This window comes from Oppia nitens, unplaced genomic scaffold, assembly GCF_028296485.1.
Source record: "Oppia nitens isolate AA-2021 unplaced genomic scaffold, nextdenovo-longstitch-racon4-pilon3 scaffold3_pilon_pilon_pilon, whole genome shotgun sequence".
Taxonomy (NCBI): domain Eukaryota; kingdom Metazoa; phylum Arthropoda; class Arachnida; order Sarcoptiformes; family Oppiidae; genus Oppia; species Oppia nitens.
The window spans coordinates 520,585-533,365 of record NW_026533221.1 but is presented as its reverse complement, the minus strand read 5'-3'; the positions used below and the strand labels follow the sequence as shown (position 1 = coordinate 533,365).

The 12,781-nt window shown below is 17.3% G+C and overlaps 1 protein-coding gene across 1 annotated transcript; it reads right to left on the bottom strand.

The window, feature by feature from the left end:
• Positions 1 to 10,023: 10,023 nt before the first annotated feature.
• On the bottom strand, positions 10,024 to 11,954 carry LOC128958555 (allatostatin-like). Its single transcript, XM_054304435.1, has 2 exons — positions 11,808 to 11,954; positions 10,024 to 10,347 (listed from the first exon to the last, which is right to left on the bottom strand). Exons 1-2 carry the CDS (start codon positions 11,937 to 11,939, stop codon positions 10,132 to 10,134), a joined length of 348 nt encoding a protein of 115 aa, XP_054160410.1. The 5' UTR covers positions 11,940 to 11,954; the 3' UTR covers positions 10,024 to 10,131.
• Positions 11,955 to 12,781: the final 827 nt, after the last annotated feature.

Here is a 12,781-nt window from a genome sequence, read left to right as displayed (position 1 = left end):
CTAATGGGTAGATTCCCGGTATAAGTTTAGAAATTTATATACATGATATACATGTATATGATATTAATATATTAAAAAAAATAAGCATAAAATCTATGACATAAAATAATCTATGAGAGAGAGAGAGAGGCAATAGTAATCAATTTAGTAGTAGTAGTAGTAGTAGTATTGATGATAAAGTTTATTGTGTTAGACGTCATGCAAATGTGATAATTGAAAGCTCTCTCTCTCTCTCTCTCTCTCTCTCTCTCTCTCTCTCAATATTATCTCTATTATACAACAACAACACAAAAAAGTCGATTAACAATCAGTGTATATATATATACTATATATATATAACATTTTGACTGTTAAAATAAAGTTATATACTAAACAAACAAAAAAAATCGTATATAAATCTTAATCAATTATATATTGATATGATATTATATACTGTATATACCGGTATATACATGTATACTACTGTATAGACAATTGCAATTAATCAGTGCATATCCAACACACATACAAACAATAATTTATCGATTTATCATTTATATTATGTGGGAATCCTATATACTGTTAGATTAAAAACAATAATATAATATAATGTTGTTTTTCTAATATATTACTATCAATAATATCTTATTGTTTTATTTTGTATAGTATAATGATTTGTATTTAATCTTTATATTTATATTATATATTTATAGCATACTATATATTTGATATATAAATTGTTCAACAAAAAAATCAAATCAAAATTAATTTGTATTGTTTTTCTAGTTTTTTTTGTTGTTATTTAATTTCTACATTTATATTATGTATTAAAAATACATTTTACCTATTATTATGTAAATAAATAATTTTTTTTCAATATCATTACTACTAATATATCATCAGATACTATAAATAGCCTATTATTTTGTTTGTTTGTTAATTTCAATTTTGACATTTAAGTTTTTTTTAATAATTTATAGTATAATTTGTAGTTAAAATCTATTAAAAAATAAAATAAAGTTTTTATTATACAAATATATATAAATATAGAATAATATAAATATATAGAAATAAAAACTATATACAGAATATTCTCTATAATAAAAAAAATTTTCCTATATTTTTGATATATATATATATATGAAAGTATTGACACTTTTTTTTAAAAAAAAAATAATATAAAATCTGAACTATTTATTAATATTAACCCTTTTATTTTGGGTCAAGAATTTATTGGTCTAAAACAATGAAATTATTTTAATAATATAATTATTAATTATAAAAAACTATAAACAATTGACATAATTTTCTTTTAAATACAATATACAGTAATAATAATAATAATATTTACTAAATAAAACATTGATTTTTTTGTGTTGTTGGTTACTATTATTATTAATAATAATAATAATATTAGTTTTATTTTTTAATTGTTGATGTTTTTCAACAACAAAAAAAACTTATTTTTATAACTATTAATATTTTTGCCTAATTTTGTTATTTAAATGAAAACATGTCAATGGTATTTGAATTAAAAAATAAAACCTATTTGTAAACAATATAAAAAAATTAACTAGTTTATATTATATTATCAGCGAGTGGCAAATATATATATATATATATAATTGTTATTTATTTTTATATAATTGTTTTTTTTATACTGTATATTATTGAAACAATTTTTTTTCAATAATAATTTATATTTTATATTTTTAGTTTTATTAATTAATTAGTTTTTTTTAAATAATGTTATTGTATTTTGTTTTGAAGGGTTTATATATATATATATATAAATATTTATTGAAACAAAATTGTCAACAAACATAAAATAATAATTTTTATTTTATAAAATTTATAGATTCAAATTTTTTTTAAAATTATTATTTATTAATTATTTTTGTTAGTAATAAAAATTATATATATGTTTTACAATAAAAATGGTTTGATCACAAAAAAACTTAATTTTTTTATAATAATATTAAATACTTTTAATATTTGTATTATTATTATTACAACAAAACATAGATACTTTAACTTTTATATATTTATTATAAATTTATTTATTATTATGAAATATATCACTAGAATTAGTTAGAGATTGTTTTAATTGTTTTTAAAAAATAAAATAAATATCGTTTTACAACAACAACAACAACAAAAAACATTAATATTATACAATTAATTATAATATTATATATATAAAGTTATTACATAATTATTTTTTTGACACAATCAAACAACAATAAAAATCAATTAATTAATTAATTAATTAATAATATTAATTAAATAGACATTTATATTAATAGGTAATTATTATATTATGCAAATATATTGTACGACACTTACTATAAAATTATATAATATATATATATATTTTGTTAAATAATTAATTAAAATATACACACATTTTTGTTTAACATATATATATTGGTTAACATATTAGATATACACAGATACAGGTATAATATACTATATTTAGAGATACAGTAGATTAATATCAATGATATGGTGGGTTGGTGTGTGTGGGTCAGGGGTCGGAGGTCAAGGGGTCAGTGTGATGGTTGACATTAAAAACATGAGACAGCATTGAAATAGCATCGCCAGTATCGGGTCTTTTTGTCGTCGCCTCGACGATGCAAATCCATTGACGGATGACTACTACCACTATATGATGTATCCTCTTGTATGAGTGGTAACATCAGCTCTGGATCAGCTAATACTGATGATGATGAAGTCAATGATGGTGAGGACATGGAGGAGGAGGAGGACAATGATGACGATGACGATCGGCCACCCTTTGATGAACCACCACCACCACCTTTGACCTCATTGTCCAGTGCTATATGCAGGGCATGCATAAGCTTATTGAATAGCATTGTCGACCGTTTGGCCGGTACGGCTATCGGTCGGCTACTACCGAACGGCTTAAACTTGTTGGCCGCCGCCATCATCGCCAGTCCCGCTGCTGATGGCCTATCTCTCTGTAATTTTTTTTGCAATTAAATATTTATTAATTTAATTTTCAACAAACAAAAAATTTTTAAAAAATATGATCTATATTTATTTGTATAATTTAGCATGGTCGTATTGTAATTAATTAATTAATTAATTGTTGTATATTATATAAATATAATTATATTTGTAGTTATAAATATATATGTAATGCTAATAATTATTTTTGTTAAAATAATAATAATTATTTATTTTTTTTTAATTAAATATTTTTTATTAAATATTTTAATATTTATTAATATAATTTTCAACAACAAAAAATTTTTAAAAAAAATAATTATAATCTATATTTATTTTTATTGACATTTAATTTAGCATGGGCGTATTGTAATTAATTAATTAATTAATTAATTTTTTGTTTTTTATATATTATATAAAATATAATTACATTTGTAGTTATAAATATATACTAATTATATTGATATATGTAATGTTAGATAATAATTAAAAATCTAGTTTAATATAATTTATTTTATTTTTTTAGATCTACACTACATGTATAATAAGTTATAATAGATATTGAAATTATATATAAAATACAACCAAAAAAAATCAATTTTATATAATGAGTGACATTTGATATGACGACTAATGAAATGCAATGTTTGAATTAATTAATTATTTAAAACTTAATAATTATTTTTTTTTGTGGATTATTTTATACAATGTTTGTTTTTTTTAATATAATTTTCTTAGAAATTTTCATTTATTTCAAATTATTTTTAGTAATCATTTATTTCAAATTATTTTTTTAGTAATCATTTATTAATTAATTTCATTTACATCATTGTTTGCTAATTTAAATGCAATATTTATGACCTTTAACCTTTAACCTATTAATATAATATCTTACAAAAAAATATATGCAATTTTATTACTAAAAAAATTATATAATAGATATTAAATTTAAATTTTTTTTATTATAAATGTGTAATATTTTATATATTGTATACCTATTATGTGGGGGATATTAATGTTAAGTTTATATATAATATATATATATTGATAGTATTAATGTTTTAATATCAAATAATCCCCAAATAAATATCAATGTCTAGTCTATAGTTGAAAGTATATAATTAAATTTAATTTTGTTTGTTTTTATAAATGTATAATATTTTATATTGTATAACTATTTATGTGGGGGTAACTTATAGGCTTTAAATATAAATTATAATAAAAACGCTCTTAGACCTGTAAAATATAGCTATTTTTACCCTTAGCTCCCGATTATTATAGCTCGCGATATTGAATTAATACTAAACCAATCAAAATTTAGAAATAATTTAAATTGTTTAACGGTTTCACAATCATTAATAAATTGTTAACTCATACTAGCAAAACCCATAAGCATAATCTAATGGTAAAATCAGCTTAAGAAGTTGAGGAATAGATCATATTATCATTTAATGGTAAAATCAGCTTAAGAAGTTGAGGAAAAGATCATATTATCATTTAATGGTAAAATCAGCTTAAGAAGTTGAGGAATAGATCATATTATCATTTAATGGTAAAATCAGCTTAAGAAGTTGAGGAATAGATCATATTATCATTTAATGGTAAAATCAGCTTAAGAAGTTGAGGAAAAGATCATATTATCATTTAATGGTAAAATCAGCTTAAGAAGTTGAGGAATAGATCATATTATCATTTAATGGTAAAATCAGCTTAAGAAGTTGAGGAATAGATCATATTATCATTTAATGGTAAAATCAGCTTAAGAAGTTGAGGAATAGATCATATTATCATTTAATGGTAAAATCAGCTTGTGATCTAAAATTATACATTTGCTATTAGTATTTCCAGCTATTTTTACCATTAGATGATAATTGGATCTAATTATCATCATCTTCAGCTATTTTTACCATTAGATGATAATTGGATCTAATTATCACCATCTTCAGCTATTTTTTCCCATTTTATAATTTGTGACTAAGTATAAATGAAAAAATTTAAACATATTTTATAATTGCTTATTAAAGACATACATAGAATAAATCTTTATTAACATATGGATAAATTTTTAAAATCAACTATAGTTTAAATTTAATTCGATCAATTCTGATTGGTTGATTTGCTCTGTGCCGACGGCACACTTTAGGATTCAAAGGTATACATCGATTTGTGCCGATGGCACACGTTTGTTGTTAGCGCGTTAATGCTAATTTTTTTTAAAAAAAATATAGTATAATATTATTGTTTGTTTTAATATCAAATAATAAATCACAAAATAAATATCAATGTCTAGTCTATAGTCTATAGTTAAGAGTATTATATATAATATATATATATATATATATATATATATTATAATAAAAACTTGATATCTCACTGATAAACAAATGATGTGATTATTATTATTATTATTAAACGGAAATTAGGTATAATTGGGTTAATGGTTAGGACAATATATATATATAAGTTATATATATACAGTACCACTAAAACTATTGTTTATATCAAACAATTATTAGAAAATATTATTTTCTAAAAACTTTATATAATATTTTTGGGACAAACAAACAAAAACTTGATTTTTTTTAACAAAAATTATTAAACAAAAATTTCCAGTAAATAATAGATTTAAAATATAATATTGTTTTTTTGAGATTTTTTTATAACTATCTAATAACTAATAAGTCAATATTGTTGGTACATTAAATTATCATGCAATTTTAACCTAGCTAAATTTATGGAAAATTTTTTTGAAGGTCTAATCTAATAAAATATAAAAAATAAATCAAAAAACAAATATTTAAATGTATTTCTATTGCATTATAAAAATATAGATATAAAATGTGTCAATAAATATAGTTGAATATAATTGTTGTGAATAATATTTATTATTATTATTATTATTTTGGATTCAATATTAATAGCTATTTTTAGATATGTTTATGTTTACTTGGTTTAATAATAATAATAATAATAATAATAATATTTTATAAGTAAATAAACAAATTAAAAAACCATTTTACAAACTAATATCCGATACAATATGTTATTTATATATATATAAAAAGTTTACATTAAATTACTAATAATTGTTTTATATATATATATTAAACAATAGTTTTGACACTTTAATGATAGTAACAAAAGATATCTATAGCTATGGCTAATCAAAAATAAAATAAAAAGTTTTTAATATATAAAAACTTTAATTATAAACTATATATAAATATAAATTATATACTAATATAACGGTACTTATACTGTGATATTAGTATTTTTTAATCAGATTTTGATTATATATATATTGTATTTTGAATTGATTCCGTGTTTTTTTTTATAAAAATTTTATTTTTTTAGGTATCAATCAATTGTAAAATTGATGGACAAAAGTGTAAATACTGTTTTATATAACTAATCTATTTATAACTAATATTTATATACAGTATATATAAAATAAAGTTTAGGCAATAAATTTCACAATACTTTCAATTATATCCAATATTATCTGACAATTGATTGACATTTAAAAAAAAGTTTTTTAATTTTAAATACTACTGTACTATACATGTCATCAAATAAATTATTTTCATTTTAGTTTATATATATTTTTAAACAATTTTAATATTATTTATGTGTGTTTACATAGGTTATATTAAAAATAGTTTATATATATAATTAATTAAATAATTATTATGTAATTTATATTTTTAGCAATTTTTGTTTTTTTGCATATCAAAAAAAAAATTGCAAAACAATAACCAACTAATTTAAATATAAAAATATTTAAGTTATTTTATAATTAAAAATATATATATTAAAACTATCAAAATTACTGTAATAACCAAAATAATTATCCTTGATCATTTTATCGTATTGTATTGAATATAAATCTAATAAATCTATATATTTTTGTTTATAAAATACCAAATATTTAAATATTTATTATATAATCAAATAATAAACATATAAAAAAAATATCAAAAATGTGTAAAATTGTGAATAAATTATTTATCTATATTTATCAAAAGTTAATAATCAATATAAAAAAGCAAATAAATCTAAACAAAATAATATTGTGTAATAACTTTTATCGTATATATATATATATAATATTGTAAATAGTTATTTAATAATTTATGAAATTTTTTGAATATTTCACAATAATTTTGAAAAATGATAAAAATTTAGTTTTATATATAAAAATATATATATATACAGTATATATTGTATACAATTTATCAATATTAACATGTATATTGATGTTGTAAAATAAAAATTTTATATATTTTATGAAAATTTAATTGAGTTCATTGAATTTATATTTTCAAAAACAAAATATATAGATTAATAATAAATTTGATAAAAAAAATTTAATAAAAAAATGCAATATTATATGTAGATTTTTTAGGTTAAATTGCTAAAAAAAATTTTTTAGTTTAATTTTAACTCAATATTTTATAAGTATATTTCATACTTATATTTTTCAACAACAAAATTAATATAAACTAATAATAATAGTAATGTCAATACTTTTTTGTAGTAATATATTTATATATATATATATAAATAATAATAAAAATAAATATTGTAATAATTGTATAATAATATATTAATAATTTATAATTGTATTGTAAGTTTATTGCTAAAATTTAGTGTAATTTAGATATTTATAATTGAATTATAAACAATTTTTTTGTTGTTGTAAAACTAATAATAATATTATTGAATATTATATATATATATATATATATATATATATATATTTGAAATTTATAATTATTTAATCTAATAATAATAATACAATAGTAATACTATATATATATATATATATTATTGATATCACTTACCAATGGATAATAGGATACAAACTCTTTATTATTATTATTATTATTATTATTATTATTATTGTGATTATTATTAACATTAGAAATGCTTGCTTTTGGATAGACATTGAAATCGTTTGTCTTGAATGGCAGTGACATCGATGGTGTTGTCATCGTTGAAATCGTTGTCATCAAAACCAACAAAAGGCACGCCATTAATGTTGGGATCATTTTTTGTTTTCAATAGATATATATTAATATATATATATTGTGGTCAACAACAAAATATATATATAGATATTAGATTTACAATACAAAAAATTAATTAATTGATTTTTATAATAGTTTTTTATTGTTGGTTATAATTGCTTTCAAATAACTTTTTGTTTCACAAAAAAATAGTGATTAACTTATTATTAGTATTATTGATATTATAAGATCTGAAACTAATAATAAAAGGGATGCAATGACTTATATATAAATTTATAAATATATTTTTTGTTTGTTTTAAATAAAATACTTATATATATATATATATGTTTAGAAAGTTATATAAGTTTTATTTTATAGTTCAAGTCAAGTATTTTCTTACATATATATATACAGTATATATAATTTTTTTTGTTGTATATAATTTATATATAAAATAATCACATTTGAGCAAAATCGAGAAAACCATTTAAACTATATATATATATATATACTGTATATATAACTATATATATATTTGTATAATCGATATATCTTTTATATATTGATATATAATGTGATCTCAACGGGGGGGTTATCCCTCCTAACTAGTTAGTAGTTAACTATACATTAAACAATTATTTGGTTATATACAGTATATATATATACATGTATATAATATATACTGTATGTAATTGTATTGTAATTTTTCAAATAATCATTACTTTTTTTGGAGGGGTATATGTTATGTATAGAAAAAACAATTGGCTAATAATAATCATATAATATCAATGATATAATAATAATAATAACTATAGTATAAGATATTGTTGGCCTAAATTAAGTGATTTCAAAACATTTATAAATTATATTTTTTTTATTTAGCTTATATTTAACTAGATCATATTATATAGTATTTATAATATATATATATATATGATTTTATTTTTGTGAAATATATTAGTATTATTGTGTTTAAAATAATAACAAAAAAAAATAAAATAAATGCTTTTACGTATATCATTGACATCAAATTATTATATATAGTATATATATTACATAACATTGCTTATAGAAACTATGGTAATATATATATATAAATATATATATAATAGTTTTTTTTATATTTTTTTATGTTTAAATATTGCAAAATTTCTATAAATGTTTGATCACTTTTTTTAGGATAAACTAAAATTGATAGCATATTATTAATAATTTAACAAAATTTAACAATTATTTAGTTTTTTTAATACTCTCAAATAAAAGATTACATAAAACATAAAAATTTAAAAATAATAATATAAATAAAATTAAACTAATTATTTGTTTATTTCAAGAAACTTAATAATTGCCAGAATATTATTATAATATATTTTAATTAAAATTTGTTACACAATTTATTTTAACAACTAATTCAAATATATATTTAGAGAGAAAATTGAAATTTTTATAATAATTATATAAGTAATTGAATTAATTATTTTTGTAAATTAAATATAATATATATATAAATACCAGTGCTTGAAATATATTTTTTTATATTTATAACAATTAATATATTATAACATGTACAACAAATAAATAGACTTATTATGATTTTAATAATAATAATAATAATAAAATTACCAATGTCAAAAATTGTTTAAATAAAAATTTATTAATATTTATATTTAATAATTATAATAATTGGTTTTAATGTTTAATTAAAATACAGTACAAGTGTTTTTTTATAATTGAAAAAAGTTTATATAACAATTGATATTATTATTTATATTTATATTTATATTTAATATATTAGATATTTATTGAAAAAAATAAAATGAGATGACTTGGGAGCGCCAATATATATATAGACATAAATATAATCTATATATTAATATATTAATTATAATACTAATATTAATACTGATAATTATGATAATAATAATAATTAAAAAATTAATTGTGATTTGACTAAACAAATAGATTTTTTCACAAAAAAAAATCAAATAATGACTGAAATTTATTTTTATTTTTGCTGTAAAATAATAATAATTAAAAAAAAACTTTAAAATTGTTTGTTTGTTTGTTCAGTCATTTTGTTTATATATTCATAATAATAATAATAATAATAATATTTTTTGTGTGTTTAAAATTAAAAATAAAAATAAATATTATTATTATTATTAATGTTTTATTTTCTTCGTCTAAAACATGAGATGGGATTGAAATAGCATTGATGGTAACGGATCTGTCGTTTTTGATGGCCCTCATAGCCAGCAACCGGCGAACCGCCCATATTGTTGGCCTGGACTACCACCCGGTGCTTGGGATTGTTGATAATAGCGCCCAATTTGTCTAATTTGTCCAAATATAGGGCCCGATTGTACTCATTTAGGGCATCTTCATCCTAATAAATCGCAATAATAATAATAATTAAATAAAAATTAATTAATTTAATTAATGTATATTAAAATAATAATAATACTAATAATTTTTTTATTATATAAATTATTAAATCAGAAATATATTATTATATTTATAATTATTAATAGTTATTATATTACTATTTAAAATATATATATATATATATATATTTATCATTAATAAATAAATATTTAATATTATTATTGTAGTTATTGTATGATTTAATAATAATAAATATTTATTTAATTGAAATTGAAATTTTTAATTTAAAAAATATTCATACAGTTTTGACTTATAAAAATAAATATAATATGATTATCAAAATAAATTTAGATTAAATTAAATTACTAGTTAAATGTAATATATTGTAGATTGTATTACAAAAAAAAAACTATAATATTATATATATGATATTATAATAATAATTATTATTACATTAGTACAGCAAACGATTATTACAATTATTATTATACTTTACTATACTTTTAATGTAACAAAAATAATGGCTAAAGAGCTAACCTCTATTGGCTTAATAATAAAATATTTACAGAATATTCTATAATATTATATATATATATATATATATATATACTGTATATCATATATATAATACTATAATATAACTTATTATAATTAACTAAAAATTAAAATATAATTTTAAGTCAAAAAAAAAAAAAAAGATTTATAATAATAATTATATTTCGCAATTAAAATATAAATTAATGTCTAATATTATTATAATAAATAAATTAAATTAGACATTACATAAAATTATTAAGATTATTAGTAATATAATAATTATATTGCGCAATAACTGTATGAAAAATTTGTTATAATTATAATCTATAATAAAATTAATATTAACATTAATTATTATTATAATTATATTTAATTCAAAAATTTTTTTGTCTGCATATTTTGTTAATCAAATATTTTAATCTAATCAAAAAAAAATTAACTAAATGTTATGTAATTTGTTAAATAATAATAATAATGATATAGTAGAGTAGTATAATACTATATGTATTAATATAAAAGTAAAAGTTTTATACATTTTTAGGTACATTTAGTCTACTATTAATTGATAAAAAATAAATATTAATAAATTTGATAATTAAACAAAAAAAATCAAGATAACATTTTTTTATTAATATATTACAGTATAATACCTGCAATAATAATAACAATAATAATAATAATAGTAATACTAGTAGTAGTAGTAGTAGTAGTAGTAGTAGTAGTAGTAGTAGTACTATAAGTACTTATAAGTACTTACAAACAAAAACAAGTATAGTTAGTATTTAGTGTACTATAAGTACTGATGATTATTAATTTTTATAAAAAAAATTATTACATAATATATATATATGAAAATTAAAAATAATATATTTTTTTATAAATATATATATATATATATATATATATATATATATATATACTTACAATAGTATCGGGTACTACTGGTAGTGACATTTTGTTGCGGCCGTCATTGATATCGCTATTAGCCGCTAATGTGTAGACCATTAGCGAAACAATTAGACTGCAAATGGATATCTTCATTGTCATTGATATCATATTTCAATAATTTTTTGTTTTATTGTTTAATATATATAATTTTTTTGCACCAAAAAAGCCAATGATATACTAGAAAGAGATAACAATTAAAAAAAGGTTAATCTTTAATTATATAACGTTTTTATTTATATATTGTTTAAATACTGTATATAATTAGTAGTAGTAGTAGTAGTAGTAGTAGTAGTTGTAGTAGTAGTAGTAGTAGTAGTAATATAATACACAACTAAATTCAAGTGATTAGTAGTTTTAGTAGTAATTTAAGGATTTTTTTATATATAAAAGTTTTTTCCGTAAGTAAATTATCGGTTAATTGCATATATAATATATATATATTTAAAATAATATGTTATCAAATTGTTGTTGATTTATAATATTTAAAAAAATCAAAAGTTTAAAAATAGTTTAAATTAAGTTTTAAATTTAAATATATTTAGTATATACTGTATATAGTATTATATATATATATATAATCTATTATATAATAATAATATGAAATTTAAGTTGCTATTTGAATAAAAATAATTAAGTAGTAAAATGCTTAACAACAAAAAATAACCTGAAAATTATAGTATCAATTGTATGAAAATATCAATATATATATATATACAGTATATATATTACAAAATATAAAGTAAAGTTAATATATATAATACCAATTGATTGTTATAAAAAAAAATATTTTTTTTAATTATTATAAATATTATTATCAAAAATAAATAAATAAAATATTATGTAATAAAAATTTGATTTTTTAACTATTATAACTTTAAACTAAGTCAAGTCAATAACAACAACAAATAAAAAAAATTATGATTTATTGATGTAATTTATTATTATTATTT